Source organism: Mytilus californianus, unplaced genomic scaffold, assembly GCF_021869535.1.
Source record: "Mytilus californianus isolate M0D057914Y unplaced genomic scaffold, xbMytCali1.0.p SCAF_10, whole genome shotgun sequence".
NCBI classification, from domain to species: Eukaryota; Metazoa; Mollusca; class Bivalvia; order Mytilida; family Mytilidae; genus Mytilus; species Mytilus californianus.
Genome location: NW_026262582.1, coordinates 48,866,768 through 48,882,340, shown reverse-complemented (window position 1 = coordinate 48,882,340; position 15,573 = coordinate 48,866,768). Strand labels below are relative to the sequence as shown.

The window sequence follows — 15,573 nt, the reverse complement described above, 5'->3', positions numbered from 1 at the left end:
TAAAAGTTTTGATTTAATATGATAAATAGGAGCTGTACCATTTGTGAATGCATTCCATACTGACGGTTGATATCAATTGTAAAAGGGCATGTTTCAATATCATAATATTTAGCATTTTCAGTGCTTACAAAATATTAAAGGAAAGTTGAATAGTTGTATGTAATAAGTATTTCTAAATTATTCAATATAATCTGTCTTATGTTGAATCTAATCACCATTCCATTTGTTGGCTTCGTTTGTGTTGAATCATGATAGTTTTTAAACTGTTATAATTTTTAACTAATAGTAATATCATGGACCAAATACTGTCTGAGAAGTACTTCATCAGAATTAATCTACTATAGTAAGTTATATCTTCAAATCGTATTAGAACAGGTTTTATTCATAGATAAAATTCTATGCGGATGCCTTAAAATTAATTTAAAGAAATCAATGTGAAACGCACGAATAACGTTTCATCCAAGGATATATGCACAGTTCTGCGGAAATTAACTCCATCCGTATTGCCAGCTATTGGTACAGCATAAGAAAAAGGTAAAACTGATCGAAAACTGCTGTACACGATAGTAAAATTCATTGTATTGCAATTTAAGCTCTTAATTTTGTTAAGAAGAGTACAAACCGTTTTCTTGGCAACGGTTGCCGCTAGTAGAGCAGGTTAACACATGTAATATACTTATGTGAAGTATTATACATGTTATATTAATCGGATAATAAAAATGTTGATGTTAAAAAATGTAAAAAACATCTATGCATGCTACAGTGGGAAATCTATTGACAAAATATTACCTCCCCTGTAAACACTGAAAACTAGGGGCGTGTTTTTTTGTTCTTCGGTTGTGAGCCAGAAGAGGTCCATTTCTGGTTTTTTGAATAGGGAAGATCTTCTGGCTCTCTTCCACCTCTTCTTTTTTGATAGGTAGTTTAGACGGCAGAGGCACATAACAAACATGGCGTCGTTTAGTCTAAATGACATTAATAAATTTATGAATGCAACTATATTAGAATGTGAGCTGTGTTATAAACGTTTTTATGGTATGACAGTCTTAGTAGGACATCCATGTAGGACGATAAGCTGGATAAATATAAGAACTACACGGACAATAACAGTTACGGGACGACTATTTGATATTCTAGGGAAGGGATTTTGATTGATTATTGTTTAACGCTACTTTCAACACTAAGTTTGGCTATTACGTGGTGGTCAGTTTAAATTTATAGATGAAGGATGGGGAAGGGAACAGGGCATTATTAACTTTTTCAATTTGTCGCTAATTATGCCTATTTTTTAGCTCTTACCAGGCAACTATATTCATATATGAAATCCTCCTGTCCCCCATCCCAATAAATGAATAAATATCAAATGGTTTTTCTTCTTATTAAACACAATTTTAAATCAGTGATTGATTGTTTGTTGCTAATTTTTAACGCCCAGTGACAAATATGTCATGCATGTTCATGACTCGGTTCAGGAAAACATGAGTTTAAAATTCAGGTATATAATGTAAAAACGAAGAGATGTATGATTGCTAAAGAGGCAACTATCCACCGGAGTTCATATATGAAGTGGATGTAAGCAATTATAGGCAACCGTAATTAAGGCCTTCAACAATGACAAAACCCAATACTGTATTAAAAGTCGTCTATAAAAGGCCCGACGTGAAAAGTGTGAGAAACAATTCAAACGAAAAAACTAACGGCCTAATTTTACATAACAAAATAATTTACAAAATATCAAATATGAGTCGAGGCATGAACCAACGACAACCACTAAACTATAGGCTCCTGACTTGGGAAAAGCACACAAAGATTATGGCAGGGTTGATATAAAAACGAAGATTGCCAATGAGACAACCGTTCACAAGAGACAAAATGACACAGCAATTAACAGCTATAGGTCACCGTACGGCCTTTAACAATAAGCAAAGCCCATACCGCAAAGTCAGCTATAAAAGGCCCCGAAATCACAAATGTAAAACAATTCAAACGTGAAAACTAACGGTCTAATTAATGGACAAAAAAATGAACGAAAAACAAATATGTAACACAGCAACAAACGACAACCACTAAATTACAGGCTCCTGACTTGGGACAGGCAGATACATACAGAATGTGGCGGGGTTAAACATGTTAGCGGGATCAGGCCCAACCCACCCCTAACCTGGGACAGTGGTGTAACAGTACAAGCACATGTTTGTGAGCGCTCAGTCCTTCCCGAAGCTGGGACAGTGGTGTAACAGTACAATATAAGAACAACCTGCACAAATCAATTGCAATTAGATTAACTCAAAAGATCGGTTCGAGACACACAAAAAAAACTTACATTAAGACAATAGACACAAAGCACCGAAATAAGAGTATGCAATTACTGGAAGTTTGTTCAAAGCTAATAACAACTAGTACTGAAATAAATCTTGTTCTCCCAGACTGAAGTATCAACCAGTACACAACCAACGGATTTATTAAAAAAAAAGAAAAGAAAAACAGTCTGAGAAATGTCTGGTATACATTGTATACTTGCATATTGATACATATACAAGGAAAATTTTTGAAAAGTGGTGGTCCGAAGGTTTTGACCATCGAAATTTTGCAATAGAAATAATAGTTAGGACCAGAAGATTTTCTTCAAGGACCACCAGAGAAAAAAAATGATTTTGAGAACTTTCCGATATCTTTGCTTTATACAAAAATAATCCAGTTTGGTTACTTTAAAAAAAAAAAGGATAGACAAGATGTCCTTTTTGATCATATTCGAGACAAACATTGACGAATTTTTGTGCAGTTTAAGACTATTCTTAAAAATCAAATAGTGGGGGTTTAAGCCAGATTTGTCTAGCAAAATTGAGTTAGAGGAAAGAACAAAGAAAAATGTCACGAACAGAGCACACTTGCAGTCATGTCTACCGGACGTATCTTAACTTTCTATAAAGTCATCGTAAACTTCATTTATGTCATCCAACATAACAAAAATCTGCTATATTCCACGGCAAATTGAATTTTTGTTTTAATGATCTTCCGTAGAATATCTCTAGAAGAGGTCCAGATTCATTTTTTTGAACTCTTCACCAGAAGACATTCTGGAGATGTGCAGAAGAGACCAATAAAACACGCCCTAGATCTTCGCAATGTTTGTCCCATTTTAGCAAGAACGCTATCAATAATAGATCCACGGGAAAACGTTCTAGTAGATAGTAAAAATAGAAATGATTTGCAATAAAAACAAAACTTCCATTTAATGTTATCATTTCCCTCCTTAAGTAGCTAACAACGAGTAAAGCCGGCTATAGAAGCTTGATGTAAAATGGGTTTAAAATGTTGATGTGCGAATAAATTCCTAGAGTACCAACTTCAATTTATTTTTCTACCGGCTGTATATCTCTCTGGAACATGCTAATATCCGTGTTTATATATACATCTAGACTAGAGAAAGTCAGGGAAAAAAATTCCAAAGGAATCGATTGCAAAGATTGGCACTTTTGAAATTAAGTTACAAAGCAAATTCAAACGGACCTTATCTCGATGTAAACATTGAATGTGAATAGATCGAGAAGACCGCAAATACCTGTACAAAAATCGAGACGACCTTTTCTTAAAATTGCATAAAAAAATAGTAAAAAGATACCTACTTTATAAGAATATTTATCTTTAATTTCTTAACCTGCACAGACATACTTTTGAATTTTTATATTCACGAAAAGATAATATTTCTCTATTGAATGTACATGTGACAAGAGCAGACCGGTGTGCTCGATAACTTAGGTGTGAAAAAATAAGTATACTTTTGGAAATTGTAACATGCTACTTTGTGGAACACTCCAAAAATTGGTGACCCGAAAGATCTTTAGATTTTGTATATACATGATTTTTTCCATTTTTTTTTTTTATCAATATGCAGCAAAGATTGACATTTTTTAAATTTCAGTTTCACAAGCTTCTAATGCAATTATCTCGATAAATACTGAACATAAAACATCGTGTATTTGCATGTATATTTCTAATAACACAATTTAACAAATAATTTCTTTAAAATGTACAATTATTATTTAGAAATAACTTTTAATCAGTATCGTCACCGGCATTGTTTTATTATTAGATTCTCGACTCTATCATAAGAAGAGTGAATTTTCTTTTGTTTTCGTTCACTAGATTTCCCACTTGCTACCTTTATCATCAGTATGTTTTTGTTATCTCTACCTTGCTGGATGGTAAAATTTGAGCTGCATTTAATTTGACGTGGGAAAATGAAGAAAAAAAAGACAAATTCTACATAGAACAACCTCGTGCAATCGGAATAACGATTGCCGCCATTATAAATACGAACATTGCTGTAAATAATGATCAATTGATTACATTTTCTAAATTATATATGACAGGACATTTTATAATCTTTAATCTGTGCTCATAGAACTAGATTAAATAAATGACTATCAAAGGTTACTTGTGACTTTTACAAATAAGGCTTCAATAACAAACATATCATATGGGGACGTGCTTACATATATACCTGTACTTGCTAAATTATGTAAATGGAAAGGCAACGCGCACTTTCATTTGTTTTAGGAAATAGTGTTTGGTTCAGTGTTTCCATTTCATTGTTTTGTAGAAAAAATATAGCGGAAATTGTGAAGTCAGTAAAAAATAATAGTTCAGTAGAAGACATATCTGTAAACAATAATTATACATGTATTCGTTTTCATTATCACAATAAACTGTACAGAAGAACACTTATTGGTATTGTAATGTAAAACACTCACCTGTAAAAACAATGGATTCTGTTGATAGAAAGAGGTAGTTATACTCATCGTAGGCTAATAATAATACTTTTTGAGTGAAATATTAGCCTGTACATATGAACAATTTGTCAGTTTCAGAAGCAAATGTAACTGTTTCTAATTTGTCAGTTTCAGAAGCAAATGATAATATAAACAATTCGTCATCTTCAGAAGCACATCACGCAATTTATAAATCGGAATTCTTTTTAGTTACCCAGATTTGTGGACCACTTATTTTGCTATTGCTTTAAACGTTATCATTATAACAGCCTTCCTGCAGAAAGATTTTATTTTCCCGTCAACAATCATTCTTGCAGCTTTAGCATTTTCAGACACCATTGGTGCCATTTGTCTATTCTTTCCAAAACATTTCGGATTTTTATTCCAGCAGTTGGAGTATCGAGAGGATATGTCAGTCAGGATTGTTTCCAGATATCCGTTTTAATTGTCTATTCGTTTCTGGTTGTACACTGTTCCTATTTCCGCACTTCATTCTATATCATTGACCATGTTGACTCTTACAACATTGCTTGTCTTACATAAAAAGTAAAATAACAAAAATACCGAACTCCAAGGAAAATTCAAAACGGAGAGTCCATAATCAAATGGCAAAATCAACAGCTCAGACACATCAAAAGAATGGAAATTAGCTGTCATATTCCTGACTTGGTACAGGCATTTCCTTACGTAGAAAATGGTGGATTTTACGTGGTTTTATAGCTAGGTAAACTTCTCACTTGTATGACAGTTGCATAAAATTCCATTATATTGAAAACAATGTTGTTATAGCATTGCCGATCGTAAGCAGGAGATTTGTTTTTGAAAAAACATTATCACTTCACTTTTATCATACTGTTGAAAAATTATCTCCCTTTTAGATTTATGTTTCATTTCCAAGAGAAAGCAAAATTCTGTGAAATCAGTTTTGAAAAATGGGTCATCGAGTTTTTGTCCCAATACGTTTTTATTCTAGGTTCCATAATTTTTATCTTTACCACTGTTTTCCTTACAATATGTTCAATTTACATAAGCGCAAAACTAACTTCTTTTATCGCACCGCCGGTAAATTATCACGTTGTGATTGGTTTAACGCCGTCACGTGGTGACCCCCTATGGATCCGTAGGGGGTTAGTAAATTTCATAGAGGGTTCATGACGTCACGTCTACTGTTAATAGTGACGTCATCTATTAATGTTGTTGTGTTTAATTGTTTATTTCTCTACAAAACACAGCGGAAAAAAGTATCGCGGGCGATAAATTCGTTATACGGTTAACTACTGACCACCTACGGACCATAGAGGGTGAATAAAATCCATAGGAGATTCGGCCTTCGGCCTCACCCCCTATGGATTTTACTAACCCTCTATGGATCCGTAGGGGGTCAGTAGCGAACCATATAACTTATAGTAGCCCAACTATCCAACGTACAGAAACTAAACGCCCACGAAATATACATAGACCGGTCTGCAGTTATTGTTGTCCTAATTGCAATTATTTTTATCGTATCAGAATTCTTATCAATTATGTGAATGTTTCAAGTCATCTTTTTAAGTCTGATTTTCTATGTAACAATCTATTTTAAAAATTCAGTGATTTATCGCTACTAGTCGTAGGTTTTGCAGCGAACTATTTTGTTTATCTATCAATAAGCAAACAACTCCGCTCTAACTTGACAAGACATTTGCAGTGGTGCTTTCCCTTTATCTATAAGCAATACATGTATATACCTGACGGAAGGTCTTCGAACATATAACATGTAATGGGGATATAAATTAAATTATGATCTACCATGAGCAAATCGACTTTGGAAGATAGCATTAACATACACAGATACACTGCCTCCTATCTACAAAAAAAAATGAAAACAACACGTTAAATAAACAGACCAAAAGCTAAAGAATAGAGAATAATGGGGTGCTGAAATATAATGAATAGAGAGTATAGGGGTGCTGAGTATAAAGAATAGAGAATAATGGGTTGCTGAAATTTAAAGAAGAATATAAACAGAAAATCATGGGCAAAAAATTGTATTGTGCACGCTATTGGTGCTTCTTTGAAAAAATGCGTTAGATAGCGGGTTAATCCAATTCACGCTCTTTTCTTACACAATATATATCTATGATCAGCATATCATTCGAAAGGAAATAAACCAGAGAAATCAATAAAATATATGAATTTGTGCTTTGTATATTATGTAAAGAAAAACTTTGCTCATTTCGACGGCCATAACGTCATTTTAAGGGTGTCCCGCTGTTACAATTTTGTTGTGTGTGTGTCTTTGAAATCATAATGCGGACTAGTGAGTAGGTTAAATGAGATAACATTTTACAACAGTATTGTATACAATTGATGAAAAATAGCTTCATTAACGTTTTTAACTGTGAGTGAAAGAAGATTGTCAGAAGCGTTGAGCTTAGGAAGAGAAAAAAATGCCCCATTTAGCTGATCAGCTCCTATAAAAACTTTCCGCCTTCACTATTATAAGATATAACAGATGCAAGTGGCTTTTAATAATATCAGAAAATTTATACATGTCCTAAAGAAGCTTTATGAAGTCATCACTATATAACTGCAGTCTTACTTTCAAAACATCGTCAGTTTTCCCGTGTCCAATAAAATGTCCCGATGGATAAAATGACGCATAGAATAACCAAGAGGCTGTTTATTAAACGAAATTTTATTTGATCCCCAATTTTGAACACCCTTTAACCGATATGAACGGAAAATACATTTAATTTATTCTAAAATGATGTGATATATATTTTTGTTTGAGCTGCAGGTATAAAATACGAAACGATCTAAGATGTCCAATAATATGTCCCCATAACTGTAATTGGACGTTCACGTCATGATAACGCTAAACTATATATTTTTTGCATATTTGGCATACAATTAATTTTATAAAATGATCTGATCTATATTAAATAAAGATCTTGTTTAAATATGCATCAAAGTAGATCTACATTGTATAAATAATTTAAATATGACGAAATATTTAAAACGGATGTTTGACAAAGACCAGGCTCCGAGGCCAAAAATGTGAGACAAGTTTACATACACAGTCTCACTTTTAGAAAAAGAACATACAGTGAAAATGAAAATGCATTCATAAATGAGCTCATCTTATTGTTTTCCCTTAGCCAGATTATAAACGACTCACAACCAAGCTATACACCCTGACCTTAATTCCTAGCTTTGTAATTAAAGAATTGTGGAACTATATATGTGAATAAATTTTTCTAGCTAGTTTGCAGAGCCGGTATTTTGTTTCCGTTCTTATATTCTTAGCTCTATGTAGTAGTATAAATATATATATGTTTACTGTGAGTAGAACATTCTTGTATCATCTACCTAGCAACATATTTATGAAAAAGAAGGTTGTTACTTCTAGAAGTAATGTGTGGCATAATGGAGTTTGTTATCTCGAATCTCCAACATAATTGCCTGCTACATTGGCTTGCGATGGACGAGTATTAAAATGTTAATTGAAACTTGTCTTTTACATTAATTTGAGTGTTAGGGTAATAGTTGTCCGACAAATATTATGGATTGCACGCAACTGTGTATGTAGCAGGTCCAGTGTAATAATTTACAGATACTCCCAAGTACATTTTAACCTAGTTTAAGCTCCCTTTAGAAAAAAGTCACCATGCACTCTACCCCACATCTTCCAAAAAAAAAATGTCTATTCATATTTCTTGAAAGCGTATATTTTGTGGGAAGTACATCATTGTTTGCATGCATAACCAATTTATAGAAAAACTTATGAGAGAATATTAAATACAATAAATATACTGCACACACTGACACCATAGTTTCCTTTTTCACCACTAAATCAACCACAAAATGTCTGCTGTGTGTATCGATGGTTCTCTCTGAGCACTTCGGCCTCCTCCAACAATAAAAATTGAACGCCACGAAATAGCCAATCGTGCTGAATTTGGCGTTAAACACAAATAAACCAATCAACCAATCTGCTTGTGTAAAAGTTCATTTTTGTGCATAGTAGATTTATTTTTTCTCTTCGCAGAACGTCACAAAAATGGCTGGAATATTGCTTTTTATACTTGTTAAAATTAAAAACACTCTAACCGAAACCCGAAACCCGAAAATAACCCGTTTGAAAACGGTCTAAAAATGTCAAAGAAAATTTAGTGTTAACCGATACACAGTCATATTTTGAAATTGGAAGCGCTAAAACAACAATTCATAGAATAAAACGTACATGAAATGCACTCCTTGTCCAAAGTACTTCCTTTCAGAAAACATTGATCCATGTATATTTACGAAAGCAGGTACTTAAATAATATATATCTTGTCACAACAAAATGAGTATATTTTTAAAAATCGGTTTCAGCCTACTGTTGATCAAATATCAGTTAATGTAGCTTTTTTGGGGGGTCTATATAAAAAAGGTTAGAGTTTTTCATTCTTTGCTAAAGTGCTATAATTTCAAAAACATAATAAAAGTGTGGATCGCCGACCTTTTTTTAGAGCTTTAGTTTGTGAAAAATGTTCAGATTTTGTAAGGATTATACACGGGAAATGTACATTTATACGAATATAAAGAAAACCAAAAAATAGAGTTTTAAATAATTTATATATGAGAAGACAGCTCTTATAATATGCTCTCCGAAAGCATAAAAAACAAAACGGAATACCCGTTCTCGGTCGTTTTCTTACTTCGTCACAAGATAGGTAAATGTATTGTAAATTCCTTTATAAAATAAATTATAAACATTCTGGATTATTTGCCTGATAAAACAATCATGATTTAAATATTTCAATCAATGAAACATTTTTTTTTTTTAATGAAAAAGATGTAACCATAAGATAAGCTCATTATTTATTCTTTTTTAATGAAAATTTTACAAATTAATTTCTTTTATTCATCATTCAATCTTGCTAACAATAACAGTAAAAAAAATTAATCGATTATTTGCAGCTTTCTGCAATAAAAAAATAATTATTTAGACCCCGTTCTACCTTAAAATATTGAAAATCGACAATAGCAGGACAAGAACAAGTATTTCTATTTCAAACGTGATGCATATTTTATAAAGTTTTTCTTAAGGGATTTATCAAAAAATATTGCCAATTTTAAACAATTTCCACAAAATCGTAATTGATGTCAAAATCGTGAACTAATACGCATCTGATGATGATTGTTCGAGTTAAACCGATAGTATATGAAATATGAATTATAACACCAGTATAAGCGACTTTCTTTTTAGAAAAAAATGAATACAACGGACATCTTATGAATAAAGTGTAGATAAAATGAGATTATGAAAAGAAAAATATCAGGCTATCGTCTATCAACATCTTTCAAATAATCAAATTAAGAAGCATTTGAATATTAGCCAGATTTTAAAAAGACACATTGAGGGAGAGAAAATACCATCATCAACAACGTGACAAAAAGAAACGTATGATAGAACAGAGACAGAAACAAGAAACAAAGTATTAACAATTTTACTAGCCAAGATTGAAGAAGCCTTGCGGCACAAAGAACATTGCTAAATTTTCAGAAAAAGAAGAAACTTATAATACAGATATATATGCACATAATATTTTGGAAGCACGCTCTTCATACATGTCATAAGAGAAAGGTAGTGTCCGTTTTTCCCTGCATTTGTTTCGCTCATTGTATCAAAATCAGTTTTGAAGTTTCAAAACATTCTGAATTTTGAAAATGAAAGACGCTAAATATTTTTTAATTCTATGGAAATTTGGATATCAATGTTTGCATTTTTTAATGCTAACCCCGGCATGGAAAAATGAAAATTCATAATAAAGCGACTACGAAAATCTCTGCAAAATGAAGACTTCTTAGAAGAATGTAAATTCAACGTTAACTTTAAGTGGCATTTTCACATAAGTGAAAAGCTTGTACGCTTGAAACGTTCTTTGGAACAACGTTAACATCCTTGTTTTATTGGCTCAGTGGTACCAATACCGTGCGCAACGTCATAATAGAGAAAATTGGCCTTAAAAATCAAAGAATATAGAAATGGAGGATCCCATCCAGACCCTCATATATACAAACAAACAATATGTAAGTCAATACTCATGGCTGTCATAAAATTTTATTTGATATCAGATAACGACTTTATTTCTAATGAAATATTAATTTTTCATCGTTTTAGAAATGGTTTGTCTTTGAATTTAAAATTGGATTCACAGACATCCGTGTACTTTATCTTTTCAAAAGATATTCTGAGTGAATAGAAATATACGAACGAAACAGTTTGGGTCTATACTTTGAAATGTTGAAGTTCGAATCCAACAATATAGTTTCAAAATGTAATATATATGTATAATGCAACTTCAGTTACTTATATTAAAAAGGGGGGGGGGTTAAAACCCACGAGTCGAAGAAAAAGACCACCATGGACGAACGAAAAACAAGGAAAAGACAAACAACAGTTCATCAAAACACCACACAGAAAAGTAAAGATTCAGTAACACAAAATCCACTATTTTGGATTGAACTTAGGTGAACTACGGGTGAAAAGTTGCTCCCCTAGTGACAACCGTACCGTTGCTAGTGTAATCCACATACAAATGACATTACTTCAAACGCCTTTGTGAGGGTCTGGGTTGTTTAACAGAATAAAGAATACTAAGCAAAAAGTACAGAATAAAGAGCTAACAAATTAAAAATAGAGAAAAATAGGCCAAAAATATGAAGAAAAGAGAATAATGGGGGTGCTAAATTATAAAGAATAGAGAAAAATGTGACAAATGAAAATAGAGTAGAGCAAAATTTTGTAATATTCTGAAGGTATTGGTACGGACTTGGAAAGAACATCCTGGTTTCATTTCTACAATACGATGAAGAAAAAAAAAGTTTTTAAACACAAAAAACACAAAACACAAAAAAATCATCAATTGATTTTGGCGAACGATGAAATAGTTATTCCAATAATAATTATAACGAATAGCCGAAAATGATAATTTTACACAAGATGTGTTTTAATCGCTGTTTAAGAAAACAAACTGACTTTATCAACAGTGGAAAGTCCAGCAGCAACGTACCTCCCCTGCAAACACTATAAGATCCAAAAGCTCTTCGCTGTTTTGAACGGTCTGACTATACTGATTAAGAGTTCACAGGAAAACGTTCTGGTAAATAATTATATAAAAAATCAAATGAAAAAAGAATGATAAAAAAAATGTTATCATCTCCGTCTTGATAAAGCAAGCGATTATGACAGCAGGTTTAAGGAGTTTTGTGTTAAATTGGTTTCGGCACACCAATTATCTCTTTATATAAGCAGCTATGAAAAAGACCAACCAGCAAATTTTTAATATGTACCGGATCGTGTAGAAAGTCTTAAGATTTGCGCAACGATTAGAATATAAGATGGCTGGCACTACTAGTATAATAGTCCCAAAATATGGTTATATACGAAGAGGATGTTATAAAATCGTGTTGACAAATATTTCGGCTGCAGTAGTTGAAAATCTAGAACACTTCACACTTTCATGTACTAGGAATAAACTACCTCCATAAAATAAATTCATACCTAAACAACTTAAAGGTAGGGCTATACTTGGACATAGTATATTGACACGGCCGTTGATATCAAGTTCACTCCAAATCCTCGCAAGTCTCGTAAAATCTGGTGGAGTCCGGTAATTAGGTATATCATAAGGAAAAACCTACGAGATTCTAATCGAGAATACGGAAGGGGGACAATGTCTCTTTTTTTCTTCTTCTTTCATGAGGAATCACAAATTACCCGTATACAAGCACGGTGGCATAAGTGTACTATTATGATAATAATATTATAAGCAAGAATTCATATATATTCAAGTGAAGCTGGGGAAGGTTAAACGATTAATATTTCTTTCTTTTATAAGATGCCAAAATTTATTATTTTTTAATTTTTTTTAATTTGCCATATATATTTGGATCATATTATTAATTCCCCTTGGATTTTAATATTAATAATTTTTAAAATTTTAACTTTTAATATGGACATATGACAAATATTTTAAAAAATGTCACAGAGGGATTTTAATATTGGGTATATAATCTTATTTTTATTTTGATTTAGCTTATTCTTAAAAGTATATAACGAAAGAGACATATTTTAGATTTTAATCATTGAATACTACTTTTAGAAGTCAAGACCAATTCAAAATGATTTTTTGACAGCCGAAGCAGCTTTATAAGTTATAAGTTTAATACCACATGTATAATTAAAGACACATTAACTCCCTATGTAAATTAAATCCTTTTGAGTATCACTTATTTTTATCCAGCTATTGCTTTTGACATACATAACACCTATATATGTAAATAATATAAGTTTGTAAAATTAAACAAAATAAAAGCCAAAACTGTATAAATTACTCTTAAAGTAACATTCACAAAAAAGAAGTCTACATATGCTGTACTGACAGTACATAGTCTGTTAAAATACATTTACAAAAACAAAAGTTTCTCTACATAATTGTCCTTATACTCTAATATTATTAGAGGTGTTCCTGACTATACATGCTATATAGGAAGCTAAATTAAATACATAGAAGAAGAAGATTCTAATCCCGTTAGTATAATAGTCCCCAGGTCTATATCAGAACTTGGTTGACTGTGACATGCGTATATAAATAGTATAAATACAAACAAGTCTAAATTGAAAACAACGTTCAAACCTATGATTGTGTTGGATAAAAACCGCAATTTTTATACGTGTGCATACAAAAAGTAAATAGTATAAATATACACACAAAAGCATAAACTATGGAATCCATACTAAATTAAAAACAACACTTCATGGAACTAGAAACTTTATATTGCAGTTCTGACATGCATACCAGTAGAATGAAACAGATGTCGGGGTAGGGGGCGAGGGCGTAGCATTGGGCATGCTTCTATACAAGATCATATATATACAAGTCATGTCATACACGGACACATTTTACTACCCAATTCGCTTGATTAGTAGTGCTTATATATAGCTTAAACATACTTGTATCTATTGTTTAAGTGGTGTTTTTCACCTATTTTATACTTGGATAATTCACTACGTAGTGCTTTAACACTTTTTTACGTATTTGCCACATAGTGCTTTAATGGTCCCTTTTAATATTGGGCATATTTTACACGGCAAACTGGCGATGAACGCTTTTATCCATTAATATCCAATGGATTGGGGTTGTAAACATTTTTTTCTTCGGCTAATTTGATCCGATCCCTTCGGCCGATAATGACTGTTCCCTAATCCCTGGCATGATCGAACTTTCCGGGATTAAGGAACATTCCGTCATTGTCACGGTATTTGTTCTCTCCTTAGCACATTTGCAAGAAAAATGGCCGGATACGAGGGTCATGTTAACAAAAGACAAAGAGTTGACGATACACATTATGACAGAGTAAGTTGTTGTTTATATTTTGATAAATCAATCCATCTTTTGATAAAAGTACAAATTCTATAAAGTGCAATACGAATATGTTGGAACTAGGATCGTAAGTTTGACCGCGTGGGTAGGGGAGACAATTTACCATAATTATTGAATTAACTTTTGTCATTTCGTCTCTTATTTTTCTTGGCATTTGTCTTTCATCCTTTGACATATGATTTTTATGTTCTTACTTCAACGGTTGTGTTTTAGTTCGTCGATTTTTTCAAATGATGAATAGAATTTCAAAATTCGAATATTTTTTTGAGGGGGTCTCATTGGGGGGTTCTGATCCCGGATCCCGCTTACTGTTTTGTCAGATTCCCGTATCCCGCTTACACTATGTACGTAAGCTATCTAATTTTTTTGTAATTTCCCGTGTCCTGCTAGACTTCATTTCCCGTTTTCACGGCACAATAATTTGACTTTCACGTGTCACGCTTTCAAAAAATCGGCAATCCCGGGTCACGCTTAGACCCCAATGAGACCCACTTTTGACCCTCTGTCTCCGATATTCGATAAATTTATCTTAGTGTTTAAACTTTAAAATAGGTTTGTTATGTATTTTTAATGCTTTATATAACTCCTTATATATTAAAATATATGTCCTTCATACTTACTCACAAATGTTCCATAGAATCAAAAATTGCCATCCAATGTAAAAATGAGGCAGTATAGTTGACGGTTGCCACTTACCACTACCAGATAATATCTTGAAGCAAAGCTAACACCCATTCCACCTTAGTCCAAATAATAATGACGTTTTGAAAGGCTATTTTTTTTTTGGCTGTGATGCCTTCAATTCCTTCTATGTCATATAGCAGAAGGCATTTTTTCCAGCTGCACTTTCAATGCAATATTTTGAGACCTAAATGCTATTTTACCATGAAATTTTCACTGACGGCTAGAAATGTTTGCAAAATCTTTCTTTTAATGTTCTTATTCAGTAAATTAATCATGAATTGAGTTACAATTGCAGCCAAGTTGACAATGACCCACATTTTTCAAACCTTTCACAAGATATCCTTCACCTCTAGAATTTAATACAAATCAAAATAAACTCCATAAAATCTGAAACCCAAATTTGGGATAAAACAGCCCTCAAAGTAGCTTCTGAAATGAGGTTGCCAACTGGCCACCAGACATGAAAAATTAGTGGTCAACTCAAAGTTTCAGTGGCCAGGAAATAATTTCAGGTTGCCTACATTTTTTTTCTAGCTAAACAACCCTTGTGAAATAAAAGTATTAAGTTTTTGTTCTGTGTTTTTATGTTGTTGAGTGTAGAAAATAGTTTGTATAAATCAGCTGTAAAATAACCACATGATTTATTTAATTTTATTTCATTGTACATGTACAAATGTACATGTTTTCTAACAATCTGCGACGT

General features: G+C 32.5%; 1 protein-coding gene across 5 annotated transcripts in view; it reads left to right on the top strand.

The window, feature by feature from the left end:
* The first annotated feature begins 14,069 nt into the window (after positions 1–14,069).
* Positions 14,070–15,573, top strand: part of LOC127718280 (heterogeneous nuclear ribonucleoprotein L-like) — a 30,573-nt gene continuing 29,069 nt past the window's right edge. For all 5 annotated transcript variants that reach the window (XM_052224278.1, XM_052224279.1, XM_052224277.1 and 2 more), the window contains exon 1: positions 14,070–14,159. In XM_052224278.1, coding sequence (XP_052080238.1) covers positions 14,097–14,159 — 63 coding nt within the window. In that variant the 5' untranslated portion in view covers positions 14,070–14,096. The remainder of the gene's footprint in view (positions 14,160–15,573) is intronic.